At 36.0% G+C, this 26,151-nt stretch overlaps 1 protein-coding gene across 2 annotated transcripts in view; it reads right to left on the bottom strand.

Moving 5' to 3' along the window:
* The window catches only part of LOC107728631 (prickle-like protein 2), an 81,739-nt gene that overhangs the window by 55,241 nt on the left and 347 nt on the right, over positions 1 to 26,151 (bottom strand). For both annotated transcript variants that reach the window (XM_016538884.1, XM_016538885.1), the window contains exon 2: positions 25,065 to 25,150. In XM_016538884.1, coding sequence (XP_016394370.1) covers positions 25,065 to 25,150 — 86 coding nt within the window. The remainder of the gene's footprint in view (positions 1 to 25,064; positions 25,151 to 26,151) is intronic.

Here is a 26,151-nt window from a genome sequence, read left to right as displayed (position 1 = left end):
TTACTGCTTGTTTAACTTGCCCATCACAGAAGGTCCCAAAAGGCACATAAGAAGACACAAACACTGACAAGGTTTATTTGTGTATCTACTTCAACTGCCAATCAAATGAACAAAGCAGAACATTTAACCAATGAAGAAACGATGTCTGTGTTCGTGTCACCAGTCAGCCCGGGGTGACAGCCGTAAGATTGTAAGATGGTTTTGATTAGACAGGAAGAGACGATGAGAAACAGTTAGAGGTCACGACCTTTATATTTCCAGTCTCTAAAAATGAGAGATTGACAGTTTCTTCTGTTCAATGTTTCTCTCCCTTTTATTGTCTTTGGTTCTCTCACACAAGACCGCACATATAAAATTAGGTTTCCAAGAGCACGCTCTGCTTAAAACCACCAGGAGAGATATCGGACAAAGGTCAGCGGAGATGTGACTTAAGACCTCTCCCGGAAAGCACAGCATCAGCATATTGAGGGAACTGACAGTGTTCAGCATGGAGGAATGTCTTGAACGATAACAGACTCTTTGTGCAATACATAGCAGACGAAAAGACAAATCTCAGATGTTTACATCCCAAAAGACATGACCATTTTTGGACCCTTTTGATTTTGTAATGCATTCTGGGAATTGCTGCTTCTCATCTTTAACTCTTTCTGGTACTAATGGCATTATAACTTCGCTAGGAATACAGCATTAGTACAGAAACCTCCTGAAACGATTACTTATTTGCATGATGTGGGTTTAGAGAGGCTATTAACTAACAAATAAACCAAAACCACATCAGACCCACCAAATGTTTGAAAGGAAGATCTAAATATAGAACCAAGGATGATTGGTGGTTGATGGATGGAAACTGTGCCACACAAGCTTTCTTGGGTTTTTCTACTCGGTTTTAAAAGCATTCTTTGGTTAGTAGGTGTAAACACAAAAAGCTTGTTTATCTTATCAGCATTGCCATTTGTAGAGCAGCCAAACAATAGTCTATTAAACCATCTCCAATGATACAAAACAGGTTTCCTGCTGTAATTAAAGACCTATTGCCTTGAAAGCGACCCAGACAATAGACCAGTCAAGTAATCCTGACCACAGAATTGAGTAGGTGTGGTAAATTCCTTTCACAATCTATTGTGGTTGGCAGAGTTCCCGGTTACGGACCTCTTGAATGTGACATATGATGCTCACACACTCTCACACAAATAAAAAAGTATCCAATCAGGGATACCTTATCCTGTGATGCAGTGATAAAATCAATCAGCAAATATTACTTATATTGACAAGCGGCTGAAGAGGCCATGGTCTGTTGGTCGACACATTACCGTGCACATGCAAGGATGCACACATATCATTGATCTTTACCGACCAAAATCAGCCTATTCCCCCTCTGGGAAGGCATGGGCTGGCTTGATGAATATTTCATTTTGGTGATATTGCATCATTTGCATTAAACCGTAACATAAAAGGGGAAAAGGCTATTTGGGAAATAACCTGATCCTATCTATTATGGGTGGAATGAATGAATTTATGATGAGTCTCAGGATGTGCACTCTTTAGTCACCAAAGAACAGTTCATTGAAACTGCATTTTGAAATCGGTATGATGTTCCTTTGGCTGTGAAATCCAAAGGAGTTTCCATACAATGAAAGTGAATGGTGACCATGGCTATAACGCAATATTTTCAGTGAATAACAACTTAATTTTTTACCTTTTACTAAAGGTAACACTTTAGTATAGGGAACAATTCTCACTATTAACAAGTTGCTTATTAGCATGCCTATTATTAACATATTGGCTATTTATTTGTACTTATAAAGCACATATTCTGCATGACCATATTCAACATCCCTAATCCTATCCAATACCTAAATTTAACAACTACCTTACTATTAATAAGCAGAAAATTAGGAGTTTAATGAGGCAAAAGTTGTAATTAATGGTTTGTTAATAGCGAGAATTAGACCTTAAAATAAAGTGTGACTGTCATATGAAAGTGGGTAAATTCATTACTTTTGGGTGGACTATCCCTTTATGCAATGGTTATGGCTCTGATCTTTTGTTCATTTACTCCCAGAATAGAGCTACTGTGAGAGTAAAAGTGGGGTAAAACTCCAGAGGATACAGGAAACAAGGGATATTAACTGCACTCAGAAAAGTGAGAGAGAGAGAGGAGTCCAACTGCCATGTGAAAATAAGCAATCCACTTACTGACAGTGAAGTGTAAAGTTCACAGCGCTTGTGTCAGCCCATCTGCCAGTCACGCATCAGAGAGTTTTATCTGAGACAAGACCATAGAGACAGACAACCTTTCTTTGAGTCTGTTCAGTCTTTCTTGCTCTTGTTATCTCTCGCTTTCATTCTTTCACTTTTCTCACATCTCTCTTTCCCTAGCTTTAGCACTCTTGTTTTCTAGTTCACTTTCTCCTATAAGGGGAACAAGGAAATGATAAAATCACAGCTGTGTGCCATTCAGAACTGAACTGGGAGTTAAATCCAGCTCAGTTCCTCAATTTGAACTGAATAGCAAACAGTATGTATAGTCACAATTGACGATTCAAAATTGATTTTTTTAAAGTGTTTAAATATTATTTACTTTTAAACATGCTATCTTGCACACTCTTAATATAATATATTTATATATGGTAAAAAAATTGTTTTCCCATTTTTTATTTATTTATTTTTATTAATTTAAAAGTCTTCCAGATGGAGCCAAACAACAAATAGCTTAGTAAACAGGACACCTACAAAATCACCTGGTTTTGTTGTTTTGTTGGACAAATGAAATTCCATTTTTGTTTCTTTGTTATGAACAATTGCAATTCCTCTACCTGTCATTCCAATTCAAATACCAATATAACATCCTGTGGAGCATGTGGCCAACTAAATTACAACTCATGAATTGAAAGAGAATCAGTTGTTAAATTCAGAGTTTTGCACAACCCTGTATAAAATACAGGAGACGTATGACTGGCTGCCACACGGGACACATTGAAATCCAATTTCACATAACCAGATGTCATATCAGAGAGAGTGAGTGAGTGAGAGAGAGAGAGAGAGAAACAGAGGGACAGGAGGGAATTAAAGAGCGAAGAAGCTTGCAATAAGAGCCAACTGGTCTTCCGTCTGCCCTGAGAACAAAGAGTCATCCGTGGCCTGGTCTGCAAGACAGACAGACTCTTCCTCTTTTGTTTTGTTCTAGTTTATGAAGTGTGGATTACATCCCGAGTTCCCTCGAGCTGCATGTGTTGGGTGTGCATGCGTGTTTGTGTATCAGAAAGCTTGGGAATGATTTAATCATAAGGAGGCAGCAGGAAGAGCCAGAGAGACGGAGGAGCGCTGAAGCGCGGCCCCTCTCAGACGTCTCCCCTCAAACAATGACCGACCGCTGGCCCCTCCCTCCCTCTCTCTCTCCCTGTACTGATGAGAAACAATGGAGAAGGCAATTTGCCATGAATGCAATCATTTCAGCATTGAAAGGCTATTAAAACGGGCTCCTTTACTTCTGAGCAATTTATAGAAATGGGCGCACAATGCCAGCCTGTCAAACACAGTGCTATTATTGGCTTCAAACAAGGCACTCGTGCTGATTTCAAAGTGAAGCGTGTTGTTATTTGAAACAATTGAAGAATAAAACTTTCCAGCTTTTCCCTCTATGGAAGTTTCTGGTAGGGGGGTTGACATACAAGTTCAGCTAATGACCTGCATTAGGGCAATGACAGTGGCGTGAACATTTTGGCAACATAACTACAATAACTTGTCTGCAAATTTTAGGTTCCCAAAGCACCAAAATTGACAATATACACACTCTCACTCTCTCTCTCTCTCTCTCTCTCTCTCTCTCTCTCTCTCTCTCTCTCTCTCTCTCTATTGACTGTGTATTCTTTGTGTTCAGGGTCCTGGAACCCCCATTGCTGTATGTGCAAAAATTACTGAGAGAGTGGTAATAAAATTAAATAAGCCGATAATTATGTTATAGCCAATATTAAAAATATTTAAATAAATTAAATAAAAAAAAACACTAAATCTAAACTCAATCAGTTGAAATGCTTTAAAATTTACAACATTATAATGTACAGTATGAAACATTGATATTTAGAATTTTTTTATCTCGTTTTATTTTTTTATTTTTTTTTATTTTTCAATTTAAAATTCTGTAGATTTAACAGTGTTATTAAATTAGTGTTTTTTAAACATCAGTGGATACCAAAAAATTAAAACATCTTTAATATCGTCCGATAACCAATAACTTTTAAACCAAACCTACTAGGCAGATATTAATCAAATATTTACTTCACTGTTACTGAAAATGTTCATATTCATTCTGTTTGGGGCTAATCTAACCAAATATATACCAATCAGAGAATCATGGCATTTTATATTATTTCATGAAGGACATGTGATGGATATTTTGAAGCTTTGTTTGTTTGAACGTGGATTAATGTGTATCCCTTCTTTACTCTCCTCTACCCCTTCCTCTTCAACCTATTCTATCTGTGATGAATATCTGTACAGCTGAACGTGGGATGCATTTATATGTAAATAGGCAATGTGAGTTAGAGTGACATTGTGATAATACTTCATTTCCTCAATTCCCTCTCTACAGCCCTCTTATCTTTACATTAACACTTCAAAGATGAGCCAATGATTCCCCAGTGGCTGCAAGTGACAGCTTAAAATAAAAAAGAAAATTCTCATTACAAACAATCAGCCACAGTCAATTTTCAGGCCACTTGAAGGGCAAACCTTAAAAATTATTACCAGATTTCATCGTATTTTCAGCATTCATAGTAGCACTCAGATATTAGAAAATCAGTGCAACGACATGAAAAAAACTTGTTTTACAAAGCTGGGAGTTAAAGACCATGCTCTAGTTCAAAGATTCAGATTTATTGTAACTTTAAACCTAAATGCTTAATCAAACCAGATGCAATGTAGTCATCATAAGACCAGTCAAGTAAAAGATAGAAGATACAGAGAGATTACGGGACTTTCCCATTTGTTCTCTCTCAAAGAGACAAGATAATTTGAAAGCAGAGAAAATAAACACTTAACATGAATTTGTCCTGAATCACTCAAAGTGTTCAAATGTGTGAAACAGATGTGCACGCAGAGACTGCAGGAGATATTATAATCATTATCAGCTGAGTGTGCGAGCTTGCTCATTTCCAAGCAGCACAAGAAGGTTTGGAGGCGTGAGCTGTCAGACTGATATTTATGAATACACAGCTAATTTGAACTTTGCAGAGGTCAGAGAGCCATATCAAAGTTAACTCAATGGGAATCTGGGATTATAAATGCAATGAGGGTGAATGTTAACTGATGTTTGTGTCTTGACATGAATCACACTAGCAACAAGATTTCCCTCTTTTTCTTCTCCTCACTTGTCCACAAACTCTTTGTGTATCTGATGTCACTATCCATCCATCTAAAACGCTCCTGGCTGGTTTGCTTTACACAAATATTCACTGCACTGGATCGGAGCTCATTAAAGTAAGGTAAAACTCGATTTGGTTTTGCACTACAAAGGCTCAAATCATGTGGCTGCAAATAAATGCAAGAGCGAGATAAAAAGAGAGAAGTTACTTCAAAGTAAGTCTGCATGTATGTATGTATGCGTGCGTGTTTGTGTCTGGATAATCATTCCCTCTGGTGCTTAAGCAACAGGTTATCCCAAAATCCTCTCCCCGGGCTCTTGCCCTCATTGCCAGCAATTACACTGCTAATTTACACCACTTGGAACAAGGACTGGAACACACACACATGCAAAGTAGGGGAGACAACTGAAATATATTTGACAGTTTCCTTCATAACTCACAAGCAGTTACAAATTTAACAGCCTTTCTTTGGTGCAAGAAACTTATGTGTGTCAATACGTACAGCCATAATAATAAAAGCATTCAAATGTTTAATTTGATCATAATATTGAATTTAATACAAAAAGTCATATTGTTACAGTCACCCCTGGTGGCATGATATTAACCCACAGTATGCCAAAAAGAAGCACACCTCAAAGTATGAATAACAATAATAATAATAATAATAATAATAATAATACATTAATAATGGATTACCAAAAATGCAAAATTATTTACTTGTTAATAATACTTAATATAATACAGAATAGTACAAAATTTTCAGCTGTCAGGAATAATAGTGGTTTTACAGTAAAAGTGGTGCCAACATTAACATTATAAAATAATAAACTGTGTAAAATTATAAAAAGATTTTTTAAAAAGTATTATTATTACTACTATTACTACTACAATTTAAAATGTGTTAAATTGTCTTTAGTAAAATATAATCTCCTGTTATGTGAAAAACAGACTAGATGCTATAATTAAATGATGTTTATAAAATTTTTATAGATTTAATCTATAAAATTTATTTAATTATTATTTCTACATCCAGCTTTATAATTACTCCCAATCTCAATGTCATGATACAATTCTATATAGTATACCTACCAGCCAGTATTACAATAAATATAATTTTTAAAAAAAATACGTTGAAAAACTATAATTTAATATAATATAATGTATGCATGTCATTCCCAGCAAAAACTGTTGGTGATTCTGCACAATAATGCATCGACAGAGGTGAAGAATATATGTACCTCTCACAGGAGCACATTGTCTGGCATGTACTACCGTAACATATGGGAGATGTGTCAAGTCCAACACAAATCACAAAGCGTTTCAGTATCCACTGCCAAGCTCTCTGTTACTTCTCGTTTCATAATTAAGAAAGGAGTCTTCCTGGGCCTGGTGGAACGGCACTCAATTACCTAATTTGATTTGAAGCATTAGCTGGACTGGTTTTCAAATTCATTATTATTTCTATGCAAATTTGAACACTGGGCATTGGGGAAGACAGCCAAGAAAAAGTCAGCTTGGCTTCCAGTCTCTTGCATCGTGTTCAAGAAGGAGCTTGACTGAAGTCTTTTATATTGTGTTTGGTAAAGAGGAGAAAAGGGGTGAGGGGTCCTTAAGAGAAATGGACAAACAGAAAAGGGATTGAGAAAATAAAAAGAGTGAAATTTAATAAAAGCTACATTTTCGCTAGAGTTCATTAAATGAACAGAGAAATGGACTAACCTCACATTTTTCATTAAAGAAACTGTAAAAAAGACATTTATAGCAGTGTTAAAATTCCTTAAACCACAGATTTTAGTGATTAAACTTCATGAAGAACACAATATTTAATTGACATTAAATTAGTGTTAAATAAATATAAAAGTTACATATAAAGTTTATTGACACATAAAACTTACACTACTGTTCAAACGTTTGGGGTCAGTAAGATGTTTATAAAATTATGCATTAAGCAGATCAAAACATACAGTAAAGGCATTTCTATTTCAAATCCATGCTGCTCTTTTGAACTTTCTATTCAACAAAGAATCCTGAAAAAAAGTATTGTGGTTTACTTTCTAAAAAATAATATTAAGCCGTTTCTTGAGCAGCAAACCAGCATATTAGAATGATTTGTGAAGGATCATGTGACACTGAAGACTGGAGAAATGATGCTGAAAATTCTGCTTTGCATCACAGGAATACATTACATTTTAAAATATATTTAAATGGAAAAGCATTATTTTAGTTGTGGTAATATTTAACAATATTTCTGTTTTTCCAAATAAGTCAAATAAATGCAGCCTTGGGGAGTATAAGAGACTTCTTTCAAAACATTAAAAAAATCTTACTGACCCAAAACATTTCAATGGCAGTGTACACTTTATTATGCAATTCATATTTTTCTTTATCTTATAAATCAGACAGAAATTTTACCTTCTCTCCTGCAGATATAAGAACTGTTCATGTCAGACATGACTCAAATCATGTGCTTGAGGAGAGAGCAGAGGGATCTGATTGAATAAAGCAAATCAAGTCATCAGAGGGAAACTGATTGCAATGAATAGGTACAGCAATCAGCAGTGCTTATGGCAGGTCTGTCAGGAGGCTGTCAGCATAATTCATGTTCGGCTCGACCTTTGCTGTTGGTTTGGATCCACTGTCATGGTAACATGAGCAAGCAGGTAAAATTTCATGTCTTTTTCTCCTAAAATAGTTGCATAAAACAGACTTTTATAGCCTCTGATGAGTCTTCAGATAAACTAATTCTAATGTAGCTAGCAAAGCAAACTAAAATAAATAAATAAAACACTTGGATGAGTTAATTAATGAAAAAGGATGGAAATGTATTGATCCCAGGACAGAAATACAGAATGGAATTAATTGCTAGAATCATGGACATTAACTATTGAAGTGTTCCAAAGTCTCTAACCTTCTTAAACTAAAACATGACACTTAGCCGGGATCTGCTAATGACACAATGCCCTGCACATGCCAAGTGAAACAGTGCTGCTAATATGTGTGTGTTGCTACTAGTCTCCTTACTGCACAGGAGTAGGTCAAACAACAGATGGTCGTTAAGGATTAAACTGAACTATGTAAATGTTGAGTCAAGTAGTCAAGCAAAGTCCTAGCGAGAGCTCACAACACACTCAGTAGCTCACAAACGTGCCATGGTGGAGACTTCCATTGACTTCTATCACTTTATACAGAGTTAATGATATTTTCTATTGCATAACCTTAAAACGAACTACCAACTTCAACCCGCTGCCCAATCCAACTTTTGTTGATTTTAGTCCATGTCTGTTAGATTTGAGTTCATCTGCACTACTGTTCAAAAGGTTGAAGATTTTTCTTTTTTAGAAAGAAGTCTCTTATTCTCATCAAGGCTGCATTTATTTGATCAAAATGCAGTAAAAACTGAAATATTGTTAAATATTACTACAATTTTTATTATATTACTACAATATTATACAATATTACTACAATTATTACGGAATAATTATTGAACTATTATTATTGAATATGTTAAAATATAATTTATTCCTTGTCACATGATCCTTCAGAAATCAGGCTGATTTGCTGCTCAAGAAACATTTATTTTTAATATCAGTGTTGGAAAAAGTTGCGCTGCTTAATGTTTTTTGGGGAAACCGTGATACATTTTTTCAGGATTCTTTGATGAATGGAAAGTTCAAATAAACAAATAAACACAGAAATCTTAAATGTTTTTATTGTACTTTTTTTATCTTCTTGCTAAATAAATCTATTCATTTTGACCCAAAACTATGGAAAGGTAGTGTATGTTCTACTGACCCATACATACACTTCTTTCTAAAATACCACACTTACTAATACCAGCCACACAGATTTTACAAATTCATTAAACAGAAGTGTAAATTCACATATATGCTTAATAATGATTAATTCAGTCTCTTAATGCAGATTACACATGAATCATGGCTACTATTTTAACTAGAAACTCTTTATGGAGATTTGTGGGACATCAACAATGAGCAGGTCTTTGAAGATGTTTGAGGATGGCAGCGTTTCAGTTTCCAAAAATAACTGAACATTTTGCTGGCAGAGACCGAGTATGATCTAAAAGATTTCAAACTCTAGACCTATCAAAGTCTGACGCTGAAGCCTCCTTAAGGTTGCAAAAACACTGACGCATACACCCAGCTTTGATCAGTGAAGAACAGAAGACGCGATCTCACTCTGACAATTGGAGGTTATTTCACAAGATAATCATAGCGGTTTTTCACATTTGCAAACATCCAGTCGAGACAAACTGAGAATTATAAGTATCATTACAAACGTGTCATTCACGTTTCATGAAAATAGCATCATTAGAACATCATCAGAACTGCAGCATCGTCTCTTGTTGATACTTCATGACTATAAGCGTCTTCCTGGCGCATGCTAGAGAGAATTATGCATGATTTTTGATGACACAATGGACAGAAGACAAAGCCGGAGGTCTCAGCTCTCACTTCACTAGTAACAGGCACTGGAAAATACATTAGAACAGCCTATTTCCTCTTTACAAATGGAGCAATATTAATTTATTTCATAAAATCTCCCCAAAGAGTTTTACCATATGGAATGTCCCTTACTGGATCACAAGTGCTCTATAAAGACTAACCCCGCCGGATCCAGGCCTCTCCGAATGTGTGTGTGTGTCCTCATGGCAGGCCTATTGTATTTGCGCAGCAAGGCCTGTCAGCTCTACAGTCAACTGTTTGCTCTCATTAATCAAGTCAGACAGTCCACTAATATATGCACTAAATCCCAGCGGTTAACACAGTCACCGCATTACAATGACCTGGACTTACAGGAGAATCCACAAACTCTGAGAGTGAAAATTCCCCCTATGATTCATGTGTAATTTAACTCTTGATTTTATGCATAAACTGAATCTACAATGAACTGATGAAACTGAACGTACTATGGTAATGTATGACTGCAGAAATCAAAGGTCTTTGATTTAACTTTGTCTAAGTCAGCATTTCGCCTCATTAGGTACGATCTCTTACCACTTCAAGTGAGCAGCTAAAAATAACTTTAAAGAGCACTCCTTAGGCACTTACTTTGGAAGAAAATGTCTATAATTGAGAAAAAATACTAGGTAAAATCTCTTCAATATGTTTCCTCTATACATGTTATTTATGGGTTCTAATGCTTCTAAATTATTTGTCTCCATTTTAAAGATTATGAGGATTTTTATGAGGCCAGTATATGAAATATACTTCAAGGATTCATCTTGAATTATACTGATCCACAACACGTCTCTTTTGTAAAGATGATACTGTATAGTACGCTATTGAAGTGTTAACTTTCAGTGCATGCAAACAACATCAAATATTCTACTTGCTGTGTATATTCATTATTTATAGTAAAGGTGCACAGCTTGCAAGTGTGGTAGCATTTACAATTCAAACAAGGTATTGGGAGGGACTGTTGTCAAGGTGAAGTTGCAGTCTATGGCAACCTAACAGCAAGAGGCAGACAGAGAGAAATAAAAAGAGAAAGAGAGAGTGATAAAGAAAATGGATAAAAGAACATAAAAGCAAAGGCAAAAGAAAAAAAGACAAAAGCATAATTTGGTGTCATACTTAATTAAAAACTTATGAAACAGGGTGTCCTCTAAGTCACATCTAATTCCCACAACCAAAGGTTTTGTCCACTAGATATAATTAAATATAATATAGAAATAATTTTAGAAATTAATTTTATATATACATTACCATTCAAATGTTTGGGGTAGGTAAGACTTTTTTATTTTAATGACTTTAAGAACACATTAATGCATTGATCAATTAAATGCATTCTCAAAAATTATTTCTATCCTATATATCTAATAATATATACATGTATATATACACATATACATATATACATATATATATATATACATATATACATATATATATATACACACACATATACATAAACATGCATATACATATACATATACATATACATATATATAGGCCTACATATACATATGTGTGTGTGTGTAATTTTATATGCTTATAGACCATAGCCTCACAGCCCATTCACTCATACTGAACCAAATTGTTCCCAGACATCCCAGCCAGCAGACTGTGTAACATATGACTAGATAATTGGCATGACAGAAGTTCTGCTTTACACACGTTTGGCGCCGATGTCGCACTTTCACACTTCTAGTCAACGCACAGGAGCCCCCCAGTGCACATGCAGACTACACCCAAATCCACCAGCATGGTTACACCCTTACACACAAGTACAAACACATGGTGCACATGGTAAGCATTCGCCTCAGGGCAGAAAAGCATGATCACCCGGCATCTGCTGTGTTTACCAATCCACACACACATACAATAACCAGCACTGGAGAAGAGAGCGCAAATGCCATCTGATGGAGGAACAAGAGCTCATCCTTATCCCATGTCTGTCTCACTCCTCATGGAACCATAATTCAGCTTAATTGCGGTGTAAGAGACTAGAAGAAAGACAAAAGCACACAGTGGAAATAAAGGATTAAGTGGCATAGATCTCCTACAAGAGCCAAGAGAATAAAAGTACCTCTCCAAAACAGGAGAGAGGCAGTTGAGAGGTTCACTCAACATGTTTTAGCATGAGCAGGCTCTCCTTTAGTCAAATGGGTTGATCATTGTAAGAAGATGATGGACTTGCTGGAATGCAAAAACAACACACACACACACACTCATGTTTAATAATGGAGGATGTTGTCTGTAATTGAGAACAAACCATACTGATTTGTAAAAGCTTGGGATGCAAATAATCAGTACCCTATTGGTTATTGACTAATCACTGGACAATATTTTGATATCAGTGCATCACATAATGAGTGAAACTGGGTCTCTTGACGAAGCATACGTCCATATTCAGAAAAATACTATTCAAAGTACTAAAAAAATAGTTCACCCTAAAATGAAAATTCTGTCATTAATTACTCACCCTCATGTCGTTCCAAACCTGTAAGACCCTTCATTCATCTTCAGAACACAAATTAAGATATTTTCGTGGTACTCTCGTGAACATGTGTCGAAGACCGACATGGAAGAGAAGAAATTGTTGAATAAAGTCATTATTTTTGTTATTTTTGCACACAAAAAGTATTCTTGTAGCTTCATAACGTTATGGTTGAACCACTGATGTTACATGGACTATTTTAACAATGTCCTTACTACCTTTCTGGGCCTTGAACGTGGTAGTGGTGTTGCTGTCTATGCAGGATCAGAAAGCTCTCGGATTTCATCAAAAATATCTTCATTTGTGTTTTGAAGATTAATGAAGGAACGACATGAGGGTATGACAGAATTTTCATTTTTGGGTGAACTATCCCTTTTAAATTTTAGTTTTAAAAAAGTCTTTTTTTTTTTTTTCCAATTTCAGGGTTGTATAGTTACTGCATTTTACATTTGTAGTCCAGCATAGACTTTGATTATTGTTATATTAAAGATAATTATAATTACTAAAAAGTAAACTGAACCCTTAAATCCACAAGAAACATTTTAGTTTTATTTATGAATCGTAAATAAGGATGGCCCCAAATGTCCCAAAAGGGAAGTTTTGTTATGCTTGGCTAACTTCAAGGGACAAATTTGTCCCCAAAGTATAGCTAAGTATAGATATAATTAGCTGTCTTATGAATAATAGCTGCTAATTAGCTGCCTAGCGAAGACCTAAACTTGCTTCATTTTTAAATAAAGCAAATACTAACCCTAATCCAAACCATAATCTGACCCCTAAAACAGTTCTGAGTCCAAACTGCATTTAATACTTAGAAGTTCTAGAGGTTTTCCCCAAAGAAATAGTTTTGCATTTAAAATAAATAAATACTTCATTGATTATTTCTGTTCAAAATTTTATTAATGTTAAACTAATGAAAAAAGTTTTCTCAAAAGCAACAGTTTGTCGACCTTGTTGTGTTTTGATAATGTATACCCATTCGTATATATCCCCAAAGGAAGTCTTTTTCAGATTTAGCTAACTTCTGGGGACAATTATGTCCCCAAAGTATAAGTAACCCACACACACAACACACTTATTCAATAAACATAGTCAGGGCTGGACTTTTTAAACATATTATTAGAGAAACAAACAGTTCTCTGCCATGATTAGACACAGATGCACTGATGGAATAATCGTTGGTTTAATCTGTCCATAAAAAGAATGAAGTGATAAAAAAACTACACAGGCTAGCCAGGATGATGTCATCGCATCCCTCTCTTTTTCCCATTTCAGTGGGTTTTTCTTTTCTCTTTCTTGACTTTCTAAACTGGATTAGTCTTTCTTCCTAAAGAGTTGAGGGTAGCCGTGAATCATTAGGCTTTGCTTCCTCAGAGTAGGCTATAGGAGACAGGAATGCTTTAATAATGCGGGGCTCTGCGTCACATTTGTAAGGCTGTTTCACAGAATCACTTCAAAGACTTTAAGGAAAAGTTCATCCAAAAATTAAAGGTCTGTCATCATTTACTCACCCTCATGACGCTTAAAAACTGTACACTGTTATTGTTCCATAGTACACAAAAGCAGAACTTTAAAACTATCTGAAATGTAATTTTATTATAGCCAAAAATACGTAATTTAGAATCTAAAATGCTCATTTTAAAGGCATAATATTGCATGATGCATAATTCTGCCTTTATATGCGAGTATGCTTTTCAAAGCAAAGGAATTGTTCCTGTTACAAATGACTGGAAAAACATGTGGATCTCAAATCTTCTGTATCAAACGCAGTTTTTGCAGCTGGATAGATAAAGCACGCAGTTACACCCATTGCTGATCTGAAGCTCACAGTTGGCTTTCCCTTGTATAATTAACCCTTTCCTTGCACAAGCAGTCTTGCTTGGCTTCGCATTCTCAACAGTGACAAAATCACTGTATTTTTCGGCCTGTCGCGACTTATTGCCTGTGATGTCATCGACAGGACGGTGTCAAATATCACATGACCAGTCAAAACAAATCTGAATGCTTTCAAGTTCAAAATCAGTGACTTTTGCACTTCACTGGAGCTACAAGGATATCATATCAAGAGATGAATAGCTTTCGGCCTTTGAAAAATGCACGACCTTGTGTACGTTTCGTATTTCTGAGGCATGTGCTTACAAAACTGCCAAATCTAAGACTCACCTTGGGTCACTAAGTGAAGGCTATCTGCATTCTCTTGAGCCTGGGATTCTTTTGAAATGATCCTCACACAAGTTTGTTTACATTACCAATAATCTATCATAAAATTCATGGAAAGAAGCCACGTCTGGTTTTGATTTTACACTCCCTGTGGCTGTTGTTTGTTTGGGTGGGGATGTCAGAGCTCAACAGCTAGAGACTCTAAGCACGAATAAGGGAAGGCAGATTGTTCCGCTTAACTTTTTATTGGCCCATTGTCCTAATGTAGAAATAATTATTCTGGACTTCAAACAAACAGGACTGTCATGGATATTAAGAATGGTATGAGACTTTGGCTGAGATTTTTCACAATCTATCTACAAAACAGCTGTCAAAAACATGGAGGAATGAAACTGAAGGAGACTGGATCCTCCTCAGATTGTTTGTTCACATCTCGGGGGTGTCGTGCTTGATTTCCGACCACTCTCACCCTCATTCGTCTGCCTTCTAGTGTGGTTGTAACAGCACCAAAGGAGTGTGAATAGTACCATCACCCTGGAAACCGGCGCCTAGAAACACTTCTCTTTACATGACTCACTGAGAAAAAGACAGCATTTTGAACGCGAGTCGCTTCTTAGATTTACATTTCAGTTTCTTCCATTTGTGAAAATGTTCCTTATATTTAGCTACTGTTGGCTAAATATGCTAATTTCACAAAAGTTTGGGTGTAATCAGTCCAATTAATGAAAATGCCTTTACAAATGTAAATCTCTGAGGTAAGTAATATGTACTTGCAGTTTATCATGCATTAGAACACTAGCTTATCAATATACAGGATTATCACTGTTCAGTTCAGATAAAAGGCAAAAAGTGCACTTGAGTGTGTGTACGTGCGAATTAGACTCACATGAGAGCGCCAGCTCTGTGATCAGAGGAAACTGGAACTGCTTCAGCTCTTCTATTAAGAGCAATTTCCTGTGCTTTCCTTTTAGATGGAATGATAGGCAGCGGCAGAAAGGCCATGACTGCTTTCCTGTCATCTGTGAAATGCTGAGCAATCCATGTACATACGCATACACATGCTAAAATGCATGCATACAGTGACATACATCACTAATATGCACTGTGTTTCTGAAATATTTCTGTACAGTAAGGCAGAGCATGAGATGTAATTTACATATTAATGCGCTCTTCACTTTCGTAGGCTGAGATTTATTCTGTCACAGAGAGACACGTTTCTATTCAGATATACCTGAGCATTCACCCTTCATTTCCTTAGAACTCACATTTATGTTCAATTAGACAAACTAATGCAGTAACTGCAGATGTGCATAACTAGGTAAACTGTCAGTTCATCTGCATTAAAACAAAACTGATCTGAAACAAAAGCTGAATTTGGCCCCAACACTAGTTTGTCAAGTTTAAATGTGTTCTTCTAATGGAGAATAGCATCCAATGTACTGTACAACTACTACGCAAATACAATGGTGCCCTCTGTTGACAAAATAAAGTTACAGCAACCAAACATTTCAAGGACAACAACCATCTGGTCATATATTCTAACATTTTATCACTAACTTTTTTTTCACAGACTACTAATAAACTGCATGGCATCTTTTTTATAGTATGCAAATGTAAAGTATATAAAATAATCTTTGATTTTAATATATACCTTAAAGTTATATACTGTAATTTGTTAAATCATCCTTACTATATAGCTGTTAAAAGTCGAGCACAGTTTACAACTAGATATTTTAATACAATTAATTTTAATTAAATTGTTTTTGCCTGTTCAAAACAAAGGAAACAAACCTTTCAATTCAGTCATACAGTTTTTACTTCACAAATATTGCTGCAATTGGCCCTGACCTCACAGCCATAATAAAATCACATTTTCCCGCGGGATTCCAGCAGCAGTGTTAGTCACATGCATCCATTTAAAGCTCATTTACAACAGAGCAGTTTGCACACAGATGCAGTTTTTAATGAATGGCAGCCATTTGAGAGGTTAGGAAAGAAAAGTGGATGGGAAAAACATGATGGTATCAAGAAGAGAAGAGACGGAACAAGTTGAGATCAATAATCGTTTTAATTTGCAGCCTCAGAACAACCCACACTGCTGTAGAGGTGGTGTAAAAGTTCTCCATGTAAGTGAGAGACAGATGACAAAGTGAGAGAGGGAGGAAAGAGGAAAAACTGAATCAAAGGGCAGTTTGAAGTGCTGCAGGGAGCTGTTTGAGTGTTTGTGGGTGCATGCATGTCTGTGCACATGTGTATCAACAACATACTACAGTGGACATAGCCCTGCTGCATGCACACTTCACAATTGCTGTCCATTGCCGTTGAGCTGGAGAAACAAGGATAACGTCTACCCAATCCTGAGCACATTCAAAGAGCCTTTCATTCCTATAGCTCTCTGGTAGGGTTACGGATCAGCAGTGTCGCAGAGCCATGGCGCCTGCAGCCATTTATTCTCTCCATCTTGAGATGGATCACTATACAGAAAACAGCCTACAATGAAGAATTAGTATGGAGCCAAAAACTGATGGTACATCACAGTACTAACGTCTCAAGAAATCTTAATAGCCCTACATGGGCACCATGCACTTATATATTGCCCTAGGCAAGTTAAAAATATTTAATATATTTTTTGTTTAGCATGCAAGCTGCACCAAGGTTAAATCCAAGTTCTTTAAATTCTTTCTTCAAAGGATGCATTAAACTGATCAAAAGTGACAGTAAAGAAATGTATAATCATAATGTAACAAAATATTTACATTAAAACTAATTTTAATATTGATAATAATAAGAGCCATAAATAAAAAATTCAGTTAGTGATAATAATAGAGCATAAAGAATGATTTCTGATGGATCATGTGACACTGAAGACTGAAGTAATGGCTGCTGAAAATTCAGCTTTGTCATTACTGGAGTAATTTACATTTAAAAAAAATTTCAAAAAAAATGTTGGTAAACATAACGGACCTCTTTCAAAAAAATAAAAATAAATCTTAATTATTTCAAACTTTTGACTGGTAGTGCATACGTACATATAATATATTTCATCATATTTTCTCCTTTATGAAATAGAGCAGCTTTGATACATTATGAAACTAGGCATGATCTCCAAAAATGACAACTTAACCAAAAATACACATATATTTTTATATTTTGGAAAGATGCTTTAAAATGCTTTTAAAAAACCATCCAGTTTGAATAGACATTACCCTTCTGGTACTAAAAACTGTTCATTTAAGGCAGCTGGTAGTATGTTTGCATGGCCTAATTTCATGGCATTCAATGTTTAAACCCCTATCCAGTTGTGATCCAGTGATATATAAAAATAGCACTGTTTATTGTTTAATATACGGGTATTGAAGGGATAGAAAGTTTAAGAAGCTTTCAGAAGAGGGCCTTTAGTGCCAGCTGCAGGAGATGGAAGACAAAAGGCCAAATATGGACTAAATGCATTTTTAATGTAGCATTTGATACGCATACATTCCATGCATTTATTCTATCACTTAACTGGGTGCGGATTCCAGTGGCACTTTGAAGCTCTTGTGAAAGTAAATTAGAGGTGATGAAGACATGATCTCTGTGTTTATCAGCTGCAGCTGGTCTGGACAGACCAAGCAAACAACTGACCCTGAGCTCAGGGACAAAGAGAGAATAAGGCGTTAGCTCTCTTCTCATACACAGAAACACAGCTCACTGCCAACTACAATCTCTGATCTCTTCCACCAACTGCACTGCTGCCCTCTGTTTGCACACATCACTAGTCTTTGCAGTTGAATAACTCATTTCATCCATTTCATTTCATGCCACATTGATCATCCCATTTCACATCTCTTCACAGCAGCCTTCTGTCTACCTATCTGTCCATGTATCTACCCATCTATTTATCTGTCTATTTCTGTCCATCCATCTATTTATCCATCCATCATCTCTCCAATCATGCATCTTTCAACTAATTTATCCATCTGTCCATCCATCTATCCATCTGTCTATTCATGTATCCGTCCATCCATCCATCCATCCATCATCTCTCCAATCATTTGTCTGTCCACCAATCTATCTATCTATCTATCTATCTAAGCATCCATCTGTCCTTCCATGTATCTGTCTGTCCATCCATCTATCCCTCCATCCATCCATCATCTCTCCAATCATTCGTCTGTCCACCAATCTATCAATCTATCCATCCATCATCTGTCTATTCATCTATCATCTCTCCAAGCATCCGTCTCTCCTTCCATGTATCCGTTAGTCCATTGGTCCATCCACGTAGAAACACACTAAAGTATTAAGTGAATCAGACAGTCATTCAAGAGACCCTTGTTGAAATCTGATCACCAGTGGTCAGAGGAGACACATTTGAGGCATGTTAGAATCAGGTGTAAACAGGACCCTGGTCACAGGCCTCTTGACATGATAAGGACTGTTGTCAGATCTAGACTGTGGTGTGGCATGCTCACCGTGGACTAAAAAAAACTTAAAAGGAATATTTTACATAATATGAACGGAAGGGAACCCAGCTATTAGAACATGATGTTGACCAAAGACTGAAATATGCCCTTCACTGATGAGAGCAAAAGAGAGATCACTGAGCCACCGGTGCCGAGAGATGACGTCTGAATGATGCATGAATTAGGCTATGGACTGAAAGAGTTAAAAAAGGACAATGAGTTGCTTTATCTCATCAGTACAGGTGTATTTTCATTTGAATGAACTTTAATTCTTTCTCTAATTGCAAAAAGGAATAAAATTCAAAAAGCTTAATAATGAGTAACCACTGGCATTTGAATGTACTTGCATAACATGAAACTACACCTCATTTTGTTGCCAAGGTTCTGCCGAATGACATTTAATTTTGAGTCATTTTGCAATTATTTGTGTTGTGAATGACATAAAAAAACTGCATCAAAACAAGTCTGAACTTTTAAATCACAGACTGCAATTTACAAGCACTGGTATTACATAAGCAGGCTCAATGAAGGTAATGCTTTGTATGATAGGACAAGATTGTTCAAAAAACATTGTTTTCTTAACAAAGGTCCACATGATGACATAACTACAATAAAACATGCTGATTTGTCAGAAAAAGAGTGAACTGAAGGCAATGTGACACCAGTAATAGGCCCCATCCTGTCATCGTATGCTCTCTTTCTTTCTCACACGTTATAATGGGGTAGTGAAAACCAAGCTCACTATGGTAAAGATGGAGTACCCAAAAGCTGGCACACATACACACTCCTCTGTAATCATTAGCTCTACAGCTTCAGAGACAAAGGGATAAAAACATTCTCCAATTACACCCACTCCAGCCCTATTGAGCATCTGCTAGGCGTAAAATATGAAGGTGTGATAAAACCAAACCCTAGAGATGTTCTTTTCTTCCTGTGACACAAATGCATGTTCAAATCAAAAGGAAAACTTTCAAAAGGGAACCTCTTGATATGAAACTCCTCATGGCAGAGAAGCTCTCCATAAAAAACATCACTGATGTTGATAAATGGCCTCTTAAGTCAATCTTGTCTAGCCAAAGTATAATTTTAATAGGCAATTGTGCAACAACAAAGCAGCAGATACTGGTTATAGTGAATAGATATATTTGAATGAATTGGTGAATTGGTGATCTGGTTATGTTTTACAGTATAAGGTCAATTTTGAAATTGATTGAATAATCATAATAAGGTTAATACGGTTTAAAAAAAATCAGTGATGGAATCAGGTCAAGCTCTTTCACAAGTTGTTGTATAATATTTATAATAGAGACAAATATTTACAAACAGTTATATGTAAGATTTACAACTGAAGAGCTCGTTTGCAAAAAACGATTTTTTAAACAATTTTCAAAAATCATGTTTTTTCATTGTGCATTCCAATTAATCTCAATCAAACTGCAGTTTGGTTATTTTGATTAGGTTAAAAAATTACTAAAAAATACAGCTAACTAACACAATAAAACACCATAAAAACATGATAACATAATAAAAAACATGATTTTTGAAATAAAATTAAAAAAAACTGAGTTATCTGTTCGTCTGATGCCTTTTTGTCTGAGTCCGTTTCGTCTGATGCCTTTTTGTCTGAGTCCGTTTCGTCTGATGCCTTTTTGTCTGAGTCCGTTTCGTCTGATTCCTAATTGTATGAGACCTGACACCTGACGTCGTTTTTCTTGAGAGATGAAGCTTTTCAGTCTGAGGCGCGATGCCGTTTTGTCCAATGAATGAAGCCTTTTAGTCCGAGGCATGACGCCTTTTCATTTAATGACTGAGGTCTGAGGATGTCCTAAAATGTACACCGTACTCATATCACAACCTGCACCAAGCAGCTCAGCTGAAATGTAATATGTTACAGTAACATAAATATTATGTGAAAATGTTGTCTGATGGAAAATTAAAAGAAAACAAATGTAAATGGGAAAAATTCAAATACAATTATTTAAAATGCATTTACAACCATTAACAGAATAAATACTAAGTACTGTAAAATGCGTGTTCTCTCTATATTCTTTAAAGGAATGAAAAAGACAAGAATAATACTAGTTTATCAAAAGATGGATTGAAACAGTTTAAGACATTTTTACAAATTATATTCTTGTGTATAAAATGTTTTAAAATATTTATGAATTTTCTGTCTAACATTATTCACATGCAAAATTAACTGATATATGATTTGATATACAATCATTTACAAGAATGGCTTCAGGCATTCAGCATTACTCAAAGTGTTCTGCCATATTTAAGGAAATATTGCTCTGTTATCTAGATAATGGCTTTGTTGTTTTCAAAAATTCCTTTCTAATTATTAGATTATTATCAATATGCATTTAAAGTTACATGTTACAAGACAACACAAATAAATTAATCTGATAATTTTTTGAAATAAAATTAAAAAAAACTGAGTTATCTGTTTTTGCAAATAAACTCTTCAATTAAAAGTATATGTGTAAAGACAGAAATAGATAAGGAGTAATCTTTTGTAATCTTTGAAAATTATTTTAAGCTCACCAGGAATGCATTTATGTTGTAAAAAACAGTAAAACAGTGAAAGAAAGAAAGAAAGAAAGAAAACATATTTTGTCATGTAATTTATTCCTGTGATGGCAAAGGAAAATTTTCAATAGCCATTACTCAAGTCTTCAAAGTCACGTGATCCAGAAATCATTCTAATGTGCTGATTTGGAGCCCAAGTATTTTTATTTTTTTCCAAACCCATGGAAAATAGTTAAGCTTCCAGTTAGAGATTAACCTGACTGCATCTTGGTTTCTGATACCCGCTGTTACTTTCACCAGCACCGAGCTGTGATTTGTGTATCTAGTGGGCCTCAGTCTGCATGTCTGTGACCCACCCCACCGTTTCCGTTACCACAATGGCAAATAAACGACCCTATCATTACACCCAATCAAAGACAACCACATACACACACAGTTGTCCCAACCCCCCAGTAAAAGCACTGTCTGAATCTGAATGGTCAACCTGTGAATCATCTGCATGGCTATAGTGAAGCCCATTAATTTACACAGGCCCCAAAATATCAATCTTTGGTCAAAATAACCTCAAATGGCCACATAAGCAACAAAAACCCAGCTCATTTACTTGATGAGTGGACTAAGCGTTAGCAGGCAACATAAACTCCTCTGGTTATCACTTCAAAGCACACTGGGAGTGGATATAGTGATTTCATTCCATTAGAGGTGAATGTGTTTTAACAGCTCTGTAGGACCATGCTAATCTAGAAAAGGCCCAGTTGTTATGCTTTCTTGCCCTCTTTGTATATGTCTGAGGAGCAAGGTTTCCCTCTCTTTTTCTCCTCCTCCTGACCGGCTGAAAAGCAGACTCCATTTTAAAGGCCCATTCAATGTGCCAGACTGCCCTGACGGATTGGTTTGGCTGGGCCGCTTGTTAACACACTGAAAGACACTGTTATGCAGATTGGAGGAGGTTACTTGGAGGACAGAGTCCAGCAGCTCTCCCCGCAGCTACAATTGATTTTATTTTTTACACTCCAAAAATAATTTTTTATCAGTATTTTGTCCTGGTTTCCATATTTAAATATGCTTAAAATAAGATAATTTTACCAAATGCTAACACCACAATGTGTCAGAACACCAAAAATAGTGGACCATCTACCCAGTAAATTGTCTTTTATACAGCAAAATGTGAGCATTAGCATCCAAACACCATTAAGTGTGTGTCATGCTGTGTCACAGAAGTCACCATGAAGGACTAACCAGTAATCAGTTTTGCTGGCTCTCTAACAACAACAGTTACACACATTGGCAATACCAGAGGACTGTTGATAAAAAAAGTTATGATGAACAGACTTTTAAGTGCTTTGTATTTCAGACACTTCTTTTAAATGCACACATGAAAAAAAAAAAAAAAGATTAACTGTAGACTGACCATCCTTATATTTTAACATTTGCAAAAAATAAAACTAAATATAAAAATAAATAAGTGGTATAATATAAGGCTATTCTGTATACGGAGTAGTTGGTGTAAGAACAAAAACCATTGACAACTAAAATAGGTCTTTGATCATCATGAATGAGCATCTACAACCTACAGTTACATGCCAATCTGAGTAAATGGGTCATATAAGCTGGCTGATCAGATAGCAAATACTCAAAGCACTGATGCTAATAGGGGCAGTAATGAGACTCATTACCACAAAGAAATCAATCAAGCCAACGGCTCTCATAAATTATTCAACTCATCATGTTACACATGCTACCATCTTGGGTCGTTCCTTCTACATAGCATGCCCAATACAACCTGATGGACTGCAGCTTGGACATATAAAAACATCATTAAGGTACTTTTAGGGGGGAAAAAAAATATTTTAGTTATACAAGTTTCACATAATCAGACTTCTGACTATAGGAATAATGTCTGGTCCACAATGCCATTTATTCTAGCCCAAAACTGTCTGAATTACTAATTAAATCCTTGAATAGACAGTAGTGTTCATACCCCAGGCCAGGACACCCCTTTTGGTTTTATGCAATGGTGGAGAAGCAGGGAAAATAGACTCCAGCTCCAGCAGATATTCCAACAGTCTCATTAATATTTAGAGATTTATGAATATTTAAGGACATTTTAGGTATTGCAGATGTTAAAAGTGTTGGACTGTGAGTTGATGCATGGTCTTTTAATTTTCACCAATTTATAAGACCCCTGCTCTACCCCACTGCTTTTAAGCAAAGTCTCTATATGGCACGTCAGTTAATTTTGAAGACCATCTTGGTGATGTCACAGGACAGCTATTTTTAGGTAGGCATACAAGTAGAGGTTCTATCTGCTAGAACACAAAAAAAAAAAAAAATTTTGTTATTCCTACTGCCATCATCCATTTCATATCTCACATTTTATACTAGATTATTCATTATCCAACAAATGGTGCATCAATATATTTTCCCCACAGACTCCTAGGAATCCAGTTGGAAAATCCCTGAATGATCCAGCCAATACACAATGAACTTAAACTTCAGTGTGCATGACATGAATGCATGCTTAAAATTTTGTAACCTACTTGCTCCGTCCATGGTCAGATCATGGTCAAATTTTACTTAAACTCTCTCTATTTCTCTTTCTCTCTTTTACACACACAGCTAAATAGCCATCCAGATAGCAATCTGCATTCAAATATGTCCCTTCACAGTCTTCATAAAAAATCTTTAGGAGCTACTGTTGTGTAAGAGACCCCATACTGTTCCATAGGTCTCCCACTCACACACAAAGACGGATACAAAGTACTATGTTACAAATGTCCGCTTTAAGTTTGTCTAGAAGACCATTTAGTTTTATTGTAGCACTGCAATTAAGGGCACATTCCAGAGCTGACTGTTGCCCCGTAATAGTTTACAGCAATGGAGAGCAGGCAGATGAGGAGTTCTTCTTACCCTCCATCCCAGCAACTCCTCTCTCTGTTGATACTCCTAAAACTCCAATGGCTTCTTTATAAAGCAAACATGAATGTTAGAAATGACGCCAGAATTTTCATTTTGGGGTGAACTATCCCTTGATTTTAATATGATTTTGTTATTAGATGGGATGAAACAGGATGCATTTTTCTTATTTTCATATTTTTTCTATTTTATTTCAGCAAATTCTAACCAATCACATTCTCTGCTTCACAGAGTGATCCAGCAGAGCAGTTCATCTCACTTCTGAGCCAGAAACGAAATGTTGGCTTTTGGTTTCACCCAAGCAAAAATGAACCCTGAATATCCTGGAAAGCATGAATAGCTGTTATCTTTGCACATACAGGCCCTGCAAATTGCCAGCTGGCTAAGACACGCACTGTCAGCTCTATTAAGATTCTATTGAATCCTCCTATGGTGACTCTATCTAAAGGCAAAGAACCTCTAAATTTCCACTGAACATTCCAAGAGCTTGGAAATGCTGATGCCATTCAATACTGACCATATACTGCACCAAAATGCCAACCCTAACTTTGAAAAGCATGGTGAGGATTCTCCTGCACCAAAAGCTGACTAGCAGGATGAAGTCAAATAACAGCTTATTCTCCAAATGCCTGCACATGTAGTAAAACTAGAAAAAGCATGCTTAGATCTAGCAAGATGGGGGTCTCACCTCCACTTATGCAGAACGAAGCCAGGACACTGCTCTCCACATGCGGTACAAGGTTGTCCTCTTTCTAAGTCATCAAGCACAGTAGGCTACAGAGGTTGAATAGAAAGCCAAGAGTTATTTTTCATAGAAACTTAAGTTATGCGGTACTTTGTGGAAAAGGCATTACTGCATAAATGCATGTATATGGCATTAAGAACATCCAAATGTAGAATGCATACTCTGTGTGCATTAAAGTGTGCACCTACATAGTGTGAACTCGCATTCTCTTGCTGTAGTGCTTCTCCAAATCATTTTTAGGTTGCACACATTTAATTCCACCGGTGACTAAAATGTACATTTGCATTGTAAGGGTTTAAAAAGAATCTTGATATTGTCTGATAACATTTTACATGGCAGGTGTACACAGTCACTTGACTAGAGCTGTTTATTTTCAGCTCATCCTTCTGAAAGATGGTCACTACGTCAAAGCGCCATTAAAAGAAACATGTTAAATGAGTAATAATACAGATAAAACTACCATATTTGATGATACACATAATATTTACAGGGTTTATCATTAGTGTAATTAGCCTACTGATTGCACTAATTTAAATCATGATCTCAGTACATGTAAACATGTCAGTGGTTCACTGCTTCATTATGACTGATCGATTGGAATGATAAAATTTTACATTTTAAGGCATAGTGTTACATTAAAACAGGTATAGTTTTATTTCCAAATAACTGCCTCACATAAAATTTTACATTATGTTATTTTATTGTTTTCAACTTTCTTAACTCTTTTTTTCTTCTTCAGAAAAGACATGCAGTTTGTTTCATTCGGCTGTCCAAAAAGTCAAATTTAGTAAATCTGCTCACCCAATACAATTCACACAGCAACATATCTGCTCAAATGTTGTCATATCATAACATGATGTCACACTTAAGAAAAATTAGTCTGTTATTCTAACAATAAAATGCTAAACAAGAAAAACATCCAATTTTTTTGCAACATCAAACACCAATCTGATAACAGGCGTTTCAGGCTGAGGTATCAAACCTGTGTGATGTAGCTCTGAGTGTTTGTTGTTCACAACTTCACACATCA

The sequence above is a fragment of the Sinocyclocheilus rhinocerous genome, unplaced genomic scaffold (genome assembly GCF_001515625.1).
Source record: "Sinocyclocheilus rhinocerous isolate Xijiao unplaced genomic scaffold, SAMN03320098_v1.1 scaffold757, whole genome shotgun sequence".
In the NCBI taxonomy this organism is placed as follows: Eukaryota; Metazoa; Chordata; class Actinopteri; order Cypriniformes; family Cyprinidae; genus Sinocyclocheilus; species Sinocyclocheilus rhinocerous.
The sequence above is the reverse complement of the archived record's forward strand: the minus strand, read 5'-3'. Positions and strand labels throughout refer to the sequence as shown.